General features: G+C 32.7%; 2 protein-coding genes across 9 annotated transcripts; both read right to left on the bottom strand.

The window, feature by feature from the left end:
- Nucleotides 1-67: 67 nt before the first annotated feature.
- On the bottom strand, nt 68-5812 carry LOC133670617 (inositol transporter 1-like). The gene is made up of 6 exons (XM_062091154.1): nt 5083-5812; nt 4842-4912; nt 3981-4316; nt 2112-2219; nt 1813-1998; nt 68-991 (listed from the first exon to the last, which is right to left on the bottom strand). The coding sequence occupies exons 1-6, from the start codon at nt 5243-5245 to the stop codon at nt 341-343; spliced, it is 1515 nt and encodes a 504-aa protein (XP_061947138.1). The 5' UTR covers nt 5246-5812; the 3' UTR covers nt 68-340.
- Nucleotides 5813-8654: 2842 nt separating this feature from the next.
- LOC133670697 (pentatricopeptide repeat-containing protein At1g62930, chloroplastic-like) lies at nt 8655-12460 on the bottom strand. 8 transcript variants are annotated; one of them, XM_062091270.1, is made up of 3 exons: nt 9385-12460; nt 8986-9075; nt 8655-8888 (listed from the first exon to the last, which is right to left on the bottom strand). In XM_062091270.1, exon 1 carries the CDS (start codon nt 12375-12377, stop codon nt 10737-10739), a length of 1641 nt encoding a protein of 546 aa, XP_061947254.1. In that variant the 5' UTR covers nt 12378-12460; the 3' UTR covers nt 8655-8888; nt 8986-9075; nt 9385-10736. The 8 variants fall into 8 exon arrangements, with proteins under 8 accessions (XP_061947254.1, XP_061947251.1, XP_061947257.1 ...); XM_062091267.1 differs by having other exon boundaries at nt 8655-8885; XM_062091273.1 differs by having other exon boundaries at nt 9009-9075.
- Nucleotides 12461-17194: the final 4734 nt, after the last annotated feature.

Genomic DNA, 17194 nt, shown 5'->3' with positions numbered 1-17194 from the left:
TTTGATTGATGACAATATTGATCCGATATCTGAAATCAAATAACATGTAATGTGTGAGGTTTAATGCTAGTAAAAACAAGTGTGCTGTCAATTTCATCATTTCCATGGTAAAACTAAAGCCTGTTACTCCATGCTTTTCAGAGTACATGAAGTAATTTTACATGAAAGTGGGGGGCTTCTGCTCATGCAGTGGGGTTGGATTCAAAGCATCTTCATGCACAAGATTTTACAGGCAGAGCAGATTTAGTTATAGCTCCAATACATACAGATTGTTTTATAAACCTACAATTTGGCGCTGATATTATCAAGCTCAGCAAGTGCGCACCGCACCTACTAAGACTCATTTGTCGTTTCCTTGCTCAAGAAGGTTTTCTGTGTTGTAACTACTGCCCCATGCCCTCTCCTTCCAAATCTGCTCAACTTCAACAAATGCCAGCCCCATGGTCTCTGGGACATACATAATCACAAACACAACTGCGAGCACTGCTATGCCCGCAAGCATCAAGAAAGTCGAACCTGTTCCTACTGCTTCGGCAATTGAAAGGAAAGTTTGGGCTACTATCAGATTGGAGATCCAGTTAACAGTAGCTGACATGCCCCCGCATATTCCTCGATATTGTTCGGGGTATATCTCTGAGTTCACAGTCCATGGAACAGGTCCCATTCCTGGTGAGAAGCAAGCAATATACAGGGCTAACCCCAAAACTGCAATCCACCCATAGAGTTCATTTGAAGAACCAGATGACTTGCCAAAAAATGCTCCAGCAAGAATGAAAAGTGATGCAATTACACCAGCTAAGCTTGAGATGGCCAACTTTTTCCTCCCGAAATGATCAATAAGGTAAATGCCAAGAACTGTTCCGGCAGCATTCATGGCAGCAATAACAAGGGACAGGAGAAGTGCTAATTGGTTGGAACTAAAACCAGCCATCTGCACAATGGTTGGGCTATAGTACATGACTGTGTTGATACCAGTGAACTGCTGAAAAGCCTGCAACATCACAGAACTCTCGGTTATTATTTGTTATAATGCTTGTTAAGGAGGGTTTTCTATTTACTGCTGGAATTTTGTTAGCTCATGCCTCCTTTTGTGTTTCACCTGGACACTAGTGTATTTCAATGGAAAGAATATCAGATGATCCATATTTCAAACACTGTCACAATGCCAGAAGCACTTAAAACTCGTATGATTACCCAAATGTACGGTCAATAAGCAGCAAGGGACTCAATACAGATAAAAGATGATGGATAGCTCACACATATGAATTCTATTACTGGAGGAGAAGAGGAGTTAGGCATGGAACTCATCAAAGCACTCCAAAATTGATACAACACCAGATTTCTATATTCAGTAACCAGCAAGCGAATCAATGGACAAAAAAATGGCAGTCAACTGGCTCTGCACCAAAAACTTTCTAATATCAACTCCACTAAGTGTCCATCTCTGTGGTTTGGGCCAGAAAAGTACCCAGTAAACATTGGTTTTTACTTTTCATATTTAGAAAAATAAGAAGATAGTCCAACCCTATGAAAGAGCAAAGACGTTCAGCATCTTGTTAAAATACTTTTAGTGATGCCATCTTAAAGCAACAGCTTAAACTGCTAATTTAAAAATTATTAGTTTCCTCATAGGAATTACTGTCAGATGGGCAAAAAAAATAGAACCTGGTTTATCAATTGATTGCAAGTTTGCACATTAGTGATGATGCATGGATGCCAGCTTGTATTAGCAGCACATCAAACACACAATGTCAGTCATTCTAAGGCCAGCGATGTAATTTAGTAGATAAGGGGGTTTGCCAGATCTTTTACCTGAAGCCCAGCCCCAACAAGAAATGCAAGTCTGATTTCTTTTGATTTGAACACATCTGAGATTTTGACATCATTCCTTTTCTGGCACTCTTCCTCTTCAGTAATAGAAAGGTGATCAATTTCATCCTGTAACCGAGCAACGTCATATATTTTAGAAAGTATTGCAATGGCTTTAGCTTTGTCGTCCTGCATATTAAGATCAATGTTATTTAGATGCAAATACATGAAAAGAAAATAGCTTATGTCAAAACAGAATTCAGAAAATATTTTCTTTAAAAAAGTATCCTTGTTGTGTATACCTTCATGAAAAGCCACCGAGGAGACTCTGGCAAGCATAACATAATGCAGAACTGAATCACAGCAGGCACAGCAGCAACTCCAACCATCCACCTCCAAGTTCCAGGGACCTATCGAAGCAATAAAAACATTAGAAAGCCATGTAGGATGGGAAAAAATAGTCTTAAAGTACAATGCCCCCTTTTTATTTTCAATGAAATTAAATTATTTCCAAATTTCTGGAGCAAATAAAATTAAAATTTTCAACCAAGAATTTATCTATTTTCTGGGTAGATTTCACCAGTTTAAACCTTCAAAGGAGTGCGTCAACCTAAAGCAATTTTCTCCTTTTTTAAAATTGAGATCATACTTTAAATACTGTTATTTATGCTTAATATTCTCCATGAGTTCTCTTTTAGCCTTAACGTTAAGGCAGAGCCAACAAAAATTTTAAACTAAATCAGTTCAAGAACTTGGATGTTATTACATTGAGCCCTTGTTAGTTTAAAATTTATTAAGGCTAACTAAGCATATCACTAGGCTCATGCCAGGGGCCTAGGACCATATCATGCCCTCAATGAATATAATTCAGAGAATATGACTTCAGATCTAATCCAAAACACCCACCAGAATCTAACAGCCAATGCCCAAAAGTTTTTCCATGCGAGAAATTCATCAATAGCCAATGCCATTCAAACTCTGTATCAGAGAGACGAAAGACCGTCCTCCATAGAGTCATCAACTATCCCTCAAAAGGTGAAGAAAGGAGCTCTAATGTTAATAGTTTCCAGGAGTCTCTGATAAGAAAAGGACGGTTCATGTTCACAAAAAATTGTCTTACTAAAAAGCAAAATTCTCAAGAGATGTCTCAATTCATTCAAATTATTTTTCTATAAATAGTGGAAGTAAAATACAGAAACCTAGAAAAGGTGCCTCCAGGAAAAAAAAATCCATGTTATTATATTATATTGTCAATATGTTTACTACATATGAGCAAGCACATGCTAACAATAAGGAAAACCAGATTTATGCATAAGTACTATGTGATCTTGTTATCAAGATGATTTTGAGGCGAAAGGAATGTGTCACATGCCATTAACAACGAGGGCACCATGGATGATCTAAATTAGGCAGGAAAGAGAAGGAGACTCCTTCAATGATGTTTCTCAGTGCCAAATCTTAAAAAGGACCCCCAAATTATATCTTGCTGTCTCTTCGGAGCTGCACAATGTGAAACCTTTCACACAAGAGTAAATGTAATGAAAATAACACAATTTCTCTAGGCAATAACTCAGCATTGGGAAGTAGAATAGTTGCAGCAATTTGTCACTCAAGAGAAGCCATTAGAGAGAGATTTGCTTAGTAAATAGAATTTAGAATTTTGTACTCTCAAGATCACATGATCTTCTGCCAATTACTTATTTAATTTCCTTCCACAGCTCCCCACTCTAAGAACTAATTAAACATTCCCATTTTCCATTTTATAATTTCACATAACAAGGAGAAAACTTTGATCATGTAGAGACACCCCAATGCTCTTGGGCTCCTCCTCTGACAACCTCATAAATAATTTTGAACTACTTCAACAAGAAAATATCTATATGAAATAGCTTTTTTCTGACTAGAACATTATAAAGAGTAGTAACAGCTGTCTTTTGTTTAAACTAATTTGCGACTAACAATGTGGACCACAAATTTTTACAACATTTAGAAAACCAAGTGGACATGAAAAGAAACATTCTTGCAAACCGCATCAGATAGAAAGAATACTGGAATTTCATGATATACATTTTTACAGGCAGAGAATCAGTATCTTCAATGGAAAAATGCTTTATAGGCGGACCCCGAACTGTATTGTAACAAACTGCGAAATAAAGACAGATTAAACTGACCTCAGTAAAAGCAAGATTTACAAGATAGGAAAGAAACTGTCCACCGGTAATCATAAGAACATTTGTGCTTACTAATCCTCCTCTTACTTCTGAAGGAGATGCTTCCGCAATATACACAGGAGCAGTAACAGATGCTATACCGATACCCAGGCCAACAAAAAGCCGTCCCAATATAAGAACATAGGGATTCGGGGCAGCCGCCATAACAATGGATCCAGCTGCAAAGACAACGTCAGCAAGAAGGGTAGCTTTCTTGCGTCCATACGCATCATTGATCCAACCGCCTCCTGCAGCTCCTATTATTGCGCCAACCAATGCCATACTGACAATAGTTTCCTGCCAAGTTAAAAAAAAATCATTATGATGGATAACCTCCAGATCAAAAAATAACCATTTGACTTCTTTTTTATCATTAAAATTTTTTAGTAGTTCTACTAATTTCACTATTTGCCATTTGGTGATGGTAGTAGTTTTGACTATAGATAATTCTCCTTCCTATTTAAGCAGTTTTGCTTGCTTTTCTGAAAAATCCCAAAACAAAAAAACAGAGATTAAATCTTTAGCAAGAGCAGAAACCCATCATTCCACCAACAAATTTCCATACGAAAAACTGTTCCCTGTGAAGTAGAACAATCATTATGATGTGGGATAACCAATCAAGACCTCCAGATTTATAACAAAATTATCGTTTTACTATAGTTATTATCATTCAAAAGTTCAGGAATTTATCATTTCTCATTCAGAAATTAAAGTATTTCTCATTACAGATTCAGTTCTGCTTTATTCTCACTTTTTTTATAAACCCCGTCAAAGAAGTAGCGCAAAACTAAATCTTTGGCAAGAAATGACAAAAATCATTACCTGTAAAAAGCTACTCTGATTAACCACCTCAAATTCATCTTTTATATACAAAAGAGCCCCTGAAATTACACCTGCATAAACAACATTTCCTCATCAAACAACACAACATCTAATCTTTAATAAATTAAAACACCCCTTTGCTTATTTTTCCAAAAAAAAGTTAACCAAACGTTTGATTCCTTTTTCTTACCAGACTGAAAACCGGATACCATAAAAATTGCAAAAGAAAATAAACTTTTACCAGTATCGTAGCCAAAAAGGAGACCGCCAATGCCAGCAGCAACCGTCAATCCAATTACATAAGAATTACTAAAATACGACATTCTTCTCTCCGGAAACATGTCTAAATACCCTGAACTTCCCGGCAAGAAACCGGAACTTTCCGGTGAGGGTTGGATCGTCATTTCCCCCTCTTTCAACCAATCAAATACTACCAAGCAAAAAAAAAAGCTAGCAGATTAAAAGGAAGGGCTGGTAGTAGGTAATGAAACAGTGATTAAGCAGTCAATTTGGAGGACTAAGGAAAGAAGAGGCTCAGTGATAAATAAGGAAATGGAGTTGATGCTTTTGATTAGATTAAATGAAGAGAACCTAATCTAATCAAATCAAGATCAAGATTCGGTAGGCGAAAGCAAGCAAGGGCAAAATGGGCTCTGCTGTCCTTTCGGGTTTTGTGATTGGATGCTGAGAATCTGCGGGAAACTTGACTAAAGAGATTTCTTGAGACAATTTTGGAGAGAAAAGTTGCTTGCTTTCGGTAGGCGAAAGCAAGCAAGGGCAAAATGGGCTCTGCTGTCCTTTCGGGTTTTGTGATTGGATGCTGAGAATCTGCGGGAAACTTGACTAAAGAGATTTCTTGAGACAATTTTGGAGAGAAAAGTGAGAAATTTAGACAAGAAAGCGAGAAACTGAAATGATTCATGTAGGAGAAACGTGACCTCAAAGTTTAACACGTAAGTTTTCTCAAAATAACTTGGAAAATTACAAAAAAAAAAAAAAAAAGTTCTGTATGACTGGGTACGTTGCATTAAATAACAGACCAATGACGTGGAAGACTAGTCAAGTGAAAGGGAATAGTGAAATCATAGTTGTCGGATAAATTTTATCTGTCACTTTGTAGGCTAAGAAAAAGACCCATGCAATAGATAGATATAATATAAAAAGAAGAAAAAAATCATAAGTATAATGAATTTTATCTTAATTTATTTTATTTTTTAAAGTGTATATTGAGAAATAATTAATAAAATATTAGTAGTTACTTCTTATACTATAAAAGTTATCATGATTGTCATATAAAATCCAGAAATAATTATAAAAAATTTAAATCATTTAGTTATTGAATTAATTTATAAGTTATTAAATCAAACCAAGTGATTTATTTTTAATAAACCAATAATATTTAATTTTTCTTTTTCTCTTAATCTTGAGTTCCTTTAGTTAATAATAATTTTATTGGGTTAATTAAGTTTGGTCAGGTTATATCTTGTTTAGTTCAGATAAAAATTTAATTTAAATTAAATTTTAAATCTTAAATTTTTTATGCTAACTTGCCTGGCTCGATTTAACAAAAATGAAATTAAGTTTTTTTAAGAAATTAATTTTTCATTTGTTTTGGTATGGATGGATTTTTTTTTCGTAGGGAATGAAGTGTGAATTTCATGTTATTTGACTTGGTTTTGAAATTTTTTTTATATGAATGGTATGCTTTTAAAAGAAAAATATGAAAGGTGAAGGGACCTACAATGGTGAACTGCAGGTGAGATTAAAGAATTTCTTTGTTTTATGCACGTTTTGTTTTTTTAATTTTATCGTGGCGGTTTAATGGGGCCCAAGTGGCTGTTAGATACGAGTTAAGACAAATAACTAAAGTACAATCACCACATAGAAAAGAACCTCACTCTTAACGTATAAAACTCTCTCTGTACTCGCTCTCTGGTTTGTTTCGACCCTGTATTTTAAGCAGGGTCGTTTTAGGAATTAGATAAGAGCTTGTATAATCTGCGGTGAAAGCACGCGCTAAGGATCAAGTTCGATTTTCTTTCTCCGGACAAGTGGAGATTTGGCTTTTGTTGCCCGGTAAGGAAATGAAAGATGGCACGTCCGGCGCGTGAATTGCACGATTCCAGTGATTAGAAGTTTGAGGCAGTCGCGTAATTGGAATTTCATGAAATTTAATAATTTTGTCTTAATTGTATTAGGTTGGTGAGAGGACACTTTTATGATCAACTGAAAATGAAATTTATTTACGATTGATAAAAAATTATGTAAGAATATTTTTTATTGTAAGAAAATATTCTTCATTTAATGTAGATAATATTGAATAATAAAAGATTGGATATGCTACTTTATATATATATATATACTCGGTGCTATTTATTTTTACGTTTTAAAAATACTTTTAAAAAAAATTAATTTTTTTTATTTTTTTATTTACTTTAAATTAATATTTTTTTAGTATATTTAAATTATTTTGATGTACTAATATAAAAAATAATTTTAAAAAATATTATTTTAATATATTATCAAATAAAAATCACTTTAAAAAATTACCGCAAAATTACCGCTAGTCTTAAATCATCCCTAGAAATATAAATAAACAAATAAATTGTCAGCTGAATAATATAGTTATATTATATAGTTTGATTCGACACGTGCCAATTTTAATAATTTGCCCTACAGAGTCACCTTACAAGAAGAACAAAATAAAATGGAAGGAAATTTGGCATTGCGCGGGTAATTTGTTTTTTAAGTATTATTTATTTAAAAATATATTAAAAAAATATTTTTTATATTTTAAAATTTATTTTTATCTTAAAATAATTATTAAAAATATATAAAAAAAATTAACCAATCACGAGAGTCAGTTCAAGTGTTCAACATTTTGGAAGGAACCTCCAGGCTCCATTATTGACCCGTGTGAGTTTGTAAGGTTCATGAACCTGCAGGAATCATCAAGCTGCCCATGCCTAGAGTTGGACATGCCAACAACCTTCAATTTCTTATTTTCCTGTATGTTTTTATATTTAAAAAATATTTTTAAAAAAATATAAATTTTATTTTCTTTATTTATTTTCTTTAAATTAATATATTTTGTTATTTTCAGATCATTTTGATACGCTGATATTAAAAATAATTTTTTAAAATTAAAAAAAATATTATTTTAATACTTTTCTAAATAAAAAATACTTTAAAAATAATCGTAAACACAACTATACTTTCAAACACTATAATTAATATTTGCTAAAATAACTATTGGTAAAAAAAAAAAAAAACCCCTAATTTGCATTGAATATGATGCGTGATTGCATTGTCAACTATCAGTTAAAAAAGATTGCACCAACTTGTGTAGAAATGTATATTTGTAGAGATTATATAAGGGAATATATCATTTGAAAAATATTGGGTGAGATGGGCGCTGGGAATTGAAAAAATATCGAGGTGTATGCACAATGAATAGTTCGTGTGGTGAAAATGGAGAGAAAGGCAGGGGATGTCTGAGAGAAAGAGGAGAGAACACATGCAATCTCCTCAACTAGCAAAAAAATTCGGGTCCCCTCATTTTATCTTGCATGATTTTAGGTGAACTGCAAGTTTTGATTAAAACACGATTGTATGTTCTAAATTCGGGTGCTTATATCCAATTTCCTGCCTCTCAAAGGAACAGTAGCAAAAATACAGTCGTTAAATTTTGCTTCATGCATATATTCTCCTTGTAATTCCTATAAACTCCTGTTTCAAATTATTCATGCATTTTTTTAATGGTTTTAAGCATGGTTATTTGAGGTGGGATTTAAAGATTAAAGAAGAAAATGATGAAAAAAAACTAACGAACTGTTTCAAGTTATTTTCAAACGTAATCAAATCACGTATTCAAACGCTTGTCACAGGGTACCATTCCTGAAAGTTCCAAGCAACTTCACGTTTATCCACATATGCAAAGAAACTTCATTCAAAACTTGTCTCGCCAGATTGATGTCAGTTCTCCTGCTTGACAGAGTAGAGTCTTATTTCTATCAGCCATCCCAAGCTCCACTGCCTACACCCCTGCTTCAAAATAATTACAAAGAAATTTAACTCTCAATTTCAGAAGCATCAATCATTTAGCATTGGATGTTTTATAGTATTACTGCCAGCATATCAATACCTAAGCTTCAAACAGAATTATACCAGCAATTTGCCAAAATAATCATAAATGGCCATCCTATGTCCCCCTGTACACATGATCTCAATCATCCTGTGCAAATCAAAATTATATCAAAACTCCTCCTGTTGTCAGTCACAAGAAGTTAATTCCCCCTGTACAGTATAAAACTTCAAGATACAAAGTTTTTTTCTTGAGAACATACCGTACATGTATTCAACAAACAAAACGACATATGATCGTATTCCGCAAACAGAAAAAGCTATTCGAAAACAATAAATAAACATATAAATAAAATAAAACTCATTGGAAGTGTTCTGCATATTTATTTGTTTTCATTTGCAAAAGAAAGGTAGCAGCCAAGAGCATCTTCAAAGTTACTTATTATAAAAATCCAAATACCTTTAATCATCTAGAGAAGAATTAAACAGCTTTCATTGCTCAACTCTGAAATAAGCATAAACAAAATAAGTTGTTCTGCCCTTGATGCATCGTTGTTCTGGAGAGATCCTTAGACAATAACATTGTATGAGCAAGCATCTGGTGGACAGCCATCCTCTTCCATTTTTCTGAAAGCTTTGCATGCTTCATCTATCAAATCTTCTTGTTGTTCTGGAGAAATCCTCAGACAATAACATTGTATGGGCAAACATCTGGTGGACAGTCATCCTCTTCCATTTTTCTGAAAGCTTTGCATGCTTCATCTATCAAATCTTCTTGTTGTTCTGGAGAAATCCTCAGACAATAACATTGTATGGGCAAACATCTGGTGGACAGCCATCCTCTTCCATTTTTCTGAAAGCTTTGCATGCTTCATCTATCAAATCTTCTCGTTGTTCTGGATAAATCCTCAGACAATACCATTGTATGAGCAAACATCTGGTGGACGGCTATCCTCTTCCATTTTTCTGAAAGCTTTGCATGCTTCATCTATCAAATCTTCTCGTTGTTCTGGATAAATCCTCAGACAATACCATTGTATGCGCAAACATCTGGTGGACAGCTATCCTCTTCCATTTTTCTGAAAGCTTCGTATGCTTCATCTATCAAATCTTCTCGTTGTTCTGGAGAAATCCTCAGACAATAACATTGTATGGGCAAACATCTGGTGGACGGCTATCCTCTTCCATTTTTCTGAAAGCTTTGCATGCTTCATCTATCAAATCTTCTCGTTGTTCTGGATAAATCCTCAGACAATACCATTGTATGAGCAAACATCTGGTGGACGGCTATCCTCTTCCATTTTTCTGAAAGCTTCGTATGCTTCATCTATCAAATCTTCTCGTTGTTCTGGAGAAATCCTCAGACAATAACATTGTATGGGCAAACATCTGGTGGACAGCCATCCTCTTCCATTTTTCTGAAAGCTTTGCATGCTTCATCTATCAAATCTTCTTGTTGTTCTGAAGAAATCCTCAGACAATAACATTGTATGGCCAAACGTCTGGTGGACAGCCATCCTCTTCCATTTTTCTGAAAGCTATGCATGCTTCATCTATCAAATCTTCTCGTTGTTTTGGAGAAATCCTCAGACAATAACATTGTATGGGCAAACGTCTGGTGGACAGCCATCCTCTTCCATTTTTCTGAAAGCTTTGCATGCTTCATCTATCAAAACTTCTTGTTGTTCTGGAGAAATCCTCAGACAATAACATTGTATGGGCAAACATCTGGTGGACAGCCATCCTCTTCCATTTTTCTGAAAGCTTTGCATGCTTCATCTATCAAATCTTCTCGTTGTTCTGGAGAAATCCTCAGACAATACCATTGTATGAGCAAACATCTGGTGGACAGCTATCCTCTTCCATTTTTCTGAAAGCTTTGTATGCTTCATCTATCAAATCTTCTCTGCAAAGTCCATTTATTATTGCAGTAGATATCCTAGCATCAGGTTGCAATCCATTGAATGTGCATTCCATAAACAGTTCCCTTGCAGTTTTAAGATTCCCGGATTTGTACATGGCGCGAATCAGGATATCATAGGTCACCAAATTAGGTTTCAAGCAACTATCTTGCATTGCTCTAAACAATCTCAATGCATTATCAAGATACCCTAGTTTGCATAAGCCGTCGAGCAAAATTGTGCAAGTTACTAAATCTGGGGAGCAGCCCTGGGCTTGCATATCCTTGAAAAGCTCTTTTGCTTCAAAATGTCTCCCTGCTTGGCACAAGCCACTAATAAGAGTGTTGTAATTAAAAGTGTTAGGAATTAAGCCTCGAAAACTCATTTCATCGAAAAGTTCTCTTGCCTCATCTATCCTCTGGGCCTTACAATATCCATTGATTAAGATGTTGTAACTAACAACATTAGGCATGCAGCCCTTGGTTATCATTGCATCGAATACCATTCTAGCTTCAAAAACTTTGTTTTGCAAACAATAGCCGTTCATCAATGAATTATAAGTCGCATAATTAGGCTCCACACCCTTTTCAATCATTATTTTGATTATTCCTTGAGCCTCTGGAAGCATGCCTTCTTTAGAAAGTTTATCAATCAAAATATTGAATGTAACTACATCTGGCATGATGTTCAGACTCATCATTTCATTGAACAATGCTGAAGCCTCTTCCTTCTGGTCTGAATTGCATAGACCATGCATTAAGATACTATAAGTGAAAACATCAGGCCGAACGCCTTTACCCTTTATTTCGGAGAAGATATCTAAAGCTTCATTGACTAGTCTATCCTTGCAAAGGCCATCAATAATTGTATTGTAGATTACAATATCCGGTCGGCCACCCGCCTTGTCCATTTTCTTGAGCAATCCAACAGCGACGGTGGTTTTCCCAATCTTGCAAAAACCTTTTATAATCGTATTATAAGTATGTAGATTGGGTTGATATCCGCTCGCCACCATCTCATCAAAGAATTCCATAGCACGAGCAAATTTATCCTCAAAACAAAGCCCATTAATTAAACTAGAAAAAGTCACAGCATCAGGTTCAAAACCAAGCTTAATGATTTTTCCCAAGACAGAGAACGCAAAATCGACACGTTGCAAGCGAGAGAAGCAATTGATCAAAATGTTAAAATGAAAGACATCACGTTCAATCCGCAGCAATTCAATTCGTTTGGACAAAGAAAGCACAGTCCCATAATGTTTGATTCTAACAAGAGCTGATAATAACTTATCAAATTCAACAATACAAGGCAGGGGATGCTTATGAATCATGTGGTTGAAAGAAAACAAGGCATCTTCAATGTTTGTAAAAGAACACCCCTTTTGGTACTTTTGCCTACCACTACCACTACGACTACGACTAATAGTGGAAGTATGAAGACAGCAAATCATACCCATTTCAGTTTGGCTTCGCTGAGAATGAAACCCTAAAAGGGTTGAAGCTGAAGAAGAAATGGCCATTACAACACTTTGCCGCTTCATTGCCATGGCCATCACTTGAAGTAGGAGGGAAGAATGCCAAAGGAGGGGGGAGAAAGGGAAACATGGCTTAACCTAGGATGAAACGGTAACGCTTCAGCTTAAATTCTTTTCCTTAAACTGTTCTCCCATACCAAAACGACGTCGTTTATTACAACTCCGTTTTTTTCTTTTTCATCTGGAACAGCAGTGTTTCCGTTTTTTATTTCTCCTCCTTTTGTTTTTGCTTTCCTCCTCCCCTTTTCCTTCTCGTTCCCTTTTAGTCCTCGTTTTTTTTTCTTTGCCTTTTTTCCCTAGTTTCTTTCATTTTGGTCCTCAATAATATTTTAAAATTATATTTAGATACTTGGTGTTTGTATTGTAAACACGCTTTAGAATAAAAATGTATCATTTCAAAAAAAAAAAACATAACATCAATCATAATGGAATTAATAACCTTGATTTATTTAGCTTGGTTTTTGATTTATTTCATGAGATACAACCTAAGTCTTTTTAAAAGTTAATTCTCTGATCAAATCTATAAACTATAATTAACATGAACTTTATAAGACATAGTCATTTTACTGCAATAGTAGACATAAATTATTATAGTTTGCTACGGTTAAATGATTATTTTACCCCTCCGCTCATAAAAATAGTATTGATTTAGGGGTATGATCGTCTTTTCATAAGGATACAATGATCATTATTGATTTTTATTGGTCAGGTTAGTTTTTTCTAACAAAAAATAAATAATAAAAATATTTCAATACCCTTTAAAGAAAATTAAAAAATAACTTGCATTGAAGGGTTTTTTTTATCACTTTTTTTTTGTTGCACAATGTAGTTAAAACCAAACCCTTATAGTAAAAAAAAAATTAGACTACCACGGAAGGGTTTTTTTTGTAAATTCATTTTTTATATGCAATGTAATTACTTTCATTTCTTGTATACAAAATTTTATAGACTAACATCTAAGGAATTTTCGGATTTTTTTATCATGATTTTTACATTATAAATAATGTAAATAATGGTTAGTTTGATCTTTTTAGAGGAATAGAATTAATAAAAAAAAGCATCAGGCATCTAAAGAGAATGTGTCTACCTATAGGGAAGAGCTGTTGCATTCAAGTAGCACATGCAGCATGCTTTGGTGGCCAAAAACACCAAATTGTTGTGTCGCCAGATCCTATGGAGTAGCTATGCTTCTATTGAACTGACGTGTGTATCGTGGTTCTCGGTGATATAACGACACTCATGTTTTTTCTTTCCCCTTTCGTTTCTCTCTCGTGGCATCAAGATACATACTGACCAAGAAAAAAAAAGGAAAGTGTCCTCTGATTTTATTTTTATTTTAGTTATAGTCCTCATTTGATTAATTTTTCTTTTAATTTTCATCCCTTTAAATTTTTAATTGATTTTTATATTATATTTGGCTTTTCATTCTCTTTGTTGCTATTTTTCTCTTTTCAATTTCATAATTTGAAATTTTTTTTGATTTGGTTTTTATATCGAATTTGGTTCTTATTTTTTTAATTACTATTTTTTTCTTTTTAATTTCATCTCTTAAGATTTATTTAATATCATATTTGGTCTATGTTTTTTAATTGTTATTTTTATATCAATTTTCTAATTGACTTTTGTTTTAGTAATTTCATCCATCGTTATTTTATCTATTTTTTATGTCGAATTCTGTTCTCATTATTTTAATTGTTTTCCCCCTCCTTTCCATCACTTTTTTAAATTAAATTTCTTTTTTTTTGTTTCATTCATCAATATTTCATTGGTTTTTAGTTGGTGTAATGCTAGTCTTATGTCTCGTGTAAGCCTAGAGAAATATTTGTAAAATAATAAAGAATGGATAAATAAGACATCATGAGAATTTTATTATGATAAAATAAATAATGATTAGTGAGATTATTTTGAAAATAAAAAAGAGATTTTGGACCAAGTTAGTATAAAGAGGGTATTAAATGTTAGAAGAATATTAGGAAAATAACCAAAAAATAAATTAAGAGATTTGTGGAGCAAGTTTTAAAATTTTGAAAACTTCCATCTCTCTTTTTATTCCTTTGAGGTCGACGTCAAATATATGGAGAGAAAAAGGAGCCAGCATAAAAAATTTCAAAAACATTCTTGTGCAAATACTTAGAAAAAGAGGGATTGAGGGTAAAAATGGGTTTAAAAAAGGATTAAACAAAAGAAAACACTAAGAGTAAGAGGATTTGTAGAGAGAGAGAGAGATTGATTAGAGAGAGTGAAGAAATGAGGAGAGAACAAACGAGAATTGAAGAAAACCTAAATTAGTTAGTGTTTGAAACTAAAATTACAACTTAGTAGGATATTTAAAACGTGTTTATGTCAATTTAAATATAAATTTCTTGATTTTCATTAGAATTCTTGCAAAATCGAATTAGGGTTCTAAATGAAAAATTTTGGGAAAGATAAATTATCTTGAAATTAGGTTTCTAGGATCATTATAGGTTATGTAATCAATGAATTTATAATAAAATAATGAAGAAATTGGAGGATTAATGAGGCCTTAAGTGGCCAGCCATACTTAGAGAAATGAATAATATTTTTTCTTGATAGCTTTTATAAATTGTGTTATAATTGTGTCATAATGATGTGAATGATGTTTTTTTAGTATTTAATGTTATTTTACATAGTGATGACGATTTTAATAAATTGAGAATTTAGTGTAATTGAAGAAATTGTTAGACTAAAGAATAAGAAATTGGTTCCTAAGTAAGAAAAAATATAGAAATTAGCAAGTTCATGTTTTTCTCTCTTAGGGTCGACCAATAATTATGAAAGGATGGTCAAATTAGTCATGTTTTAAGCTAATATGAAGATTTTATTAAGATATGATATATGATGTAATTAAAATATAATAAGAGCAGATAAAGATGAAAGCATGATGAAGTAGTTATGTATGGTTAATCATTTAAATAATTAATAAAAAATTAAAATGATGAAGTTAGATGTAACATATGGCTAATTCCGTTAGAAATAAAAATGGAACATTGAGAATAAAAAGTTAAATATAATAGTGATATTTATTATTGAGTCTGTTAAGGGCAGTGCTGATTAATGAGAGAATTAATTCACATGAAATACCTTAACAATTGTGCCACTAACTCAAATCAGAGGAGCTTCTAACACAATAGGTAAGTGCTCAACACTTATAACATTGTTACTTTATGTTAATGTTGAAAATTATTCATTTGTTGTGATATTATTATGGAAACAAGTAAATAAATGAATGATGGAAGAAAATGAAGTATATGAAAGGAGAACTTGATCAGCTACTCCTGAAGGGAGGCTAACGATGTCAAAAGACTCTTGACATCGATACTAGGAATGGATAAAATTAAGGCATTTAAAAGAATCTGATTAGTTATTCTGGGTAGTTGAATAACTAATTATATCAATGAATTTTATTAATACAGTCATTTCCATTAAAACTTGATTAGCTACTCCTGAAGAGAGGCTAACAATGTCAAAAGACTCTCGACATCAATATTAGGAATGGATAAAATTAAGGCATTTAAAAGAACCTAATTAGTTATTTTGGGTAGTTGAATAACTAATTATATCAATGAATTATATTGATACAATCATTTCCATTAAAACTTGATTAGCTACTCATGAAAGGGGGTTAATGATGCCAAAAGGTTTCTTAACATCGACATTTTCAAATAATGAATTTAAGATACCCGAAAATGGGTTAATTAGTTTTTCTAAGTTAGGATAACTAATGATATCATTAGGACATATTGATATCAACACTAATTTCTAGTTTTGATTAGTCGATGCCAGGTAAATGAGTCTAATGATGCTGGTAAAATTACTTGCATTAACTAAACTTAGGATTTAAGGAAAGTAATAATATAAAAAGAACATTAGGAGATCATAGATTTTCAAAAGAAATAAGATGGACTAGATATCAAAGAAAGCATGACAATGTGATTGTGTTGAATAAAAAATAATGATTAAATAAAAACAAAACAAGAATGTATGATCGATAATTTAAAAGATTGAATATTACTATAGTTGCATTTTTATAATAATTATGTTTGTCTTTCAGGCCTTCTCATTTATGTCATGTGTAGTTATTTTCTTATCATGTTTTGTTATTATAGACTACAAATAATATGTATTATTTTTTATATTGATTGTAATCTTATTTAATTGTGTATTAACAACGTTCGAACTCTATTTTTGATGCATGGATATGAACAAACAAAATTATTAATATGATGTTTTCATGACTTAGATGCTTATATTTCAAATTTTATTCTTTCTTAGATTGTATAATTATCCGTGGATATAATCATATATATGTTTGCAGTAGAATGATGAGTATCATTGATGTTTGGTGAGATCCAAGATAACTGAATCAATATTTGATATTGTGTATAGAAGTGTAACGAGACATAGTCAATAACTTGAGATCTTCCGGTATATGAGAAACTTTATTAAAATTTTGGTAGATTATATACATAAAAAATTGGTGTGAATAAGTATAAATATGTTTTTTTATTCAATAAATTTTAGAACTGTTATACCTCGAGTCACAAATGTGAGATGTTAATCTGGATCGACATAAATTTTTACCCTCCTTTTCCAACCTATTTTTTTTAAATTTTATTATTTAATATTGTTTTTATTGAAGATTTAATTCTTTTATTTTTTTTTCAATTTATTTTTTATAAAGATAACCCAACCTCACGATCCAAGATCATGAGTTTACCATGCTGACTTAAATTGGCCCAAACAACTTGTTTGAGTTTTTTTTTTGTTCATCTAGTTAAAATATTATTTGATTTTGTGTGGTAGTTATTATTTTT

The sequence above is a fragment of the Populus nigra genome, chromosome 13 (assembly GCF_951802175.1).
Source record: "Populus nigra chromosome 13, ddPopNigr1.1, whole genome shotgun sequence".
Lineage (NCBI taxonomy): Eukaryota > Viridiplantae > Streptophyta > Magnoliopsida > Malpighiales > Salicaceae > Populus > Populus nigra.
Note: the sequence above shows the minus strand (reverse complement) of the source record. Positions and strands in the feature narration are given on the sequence as shown.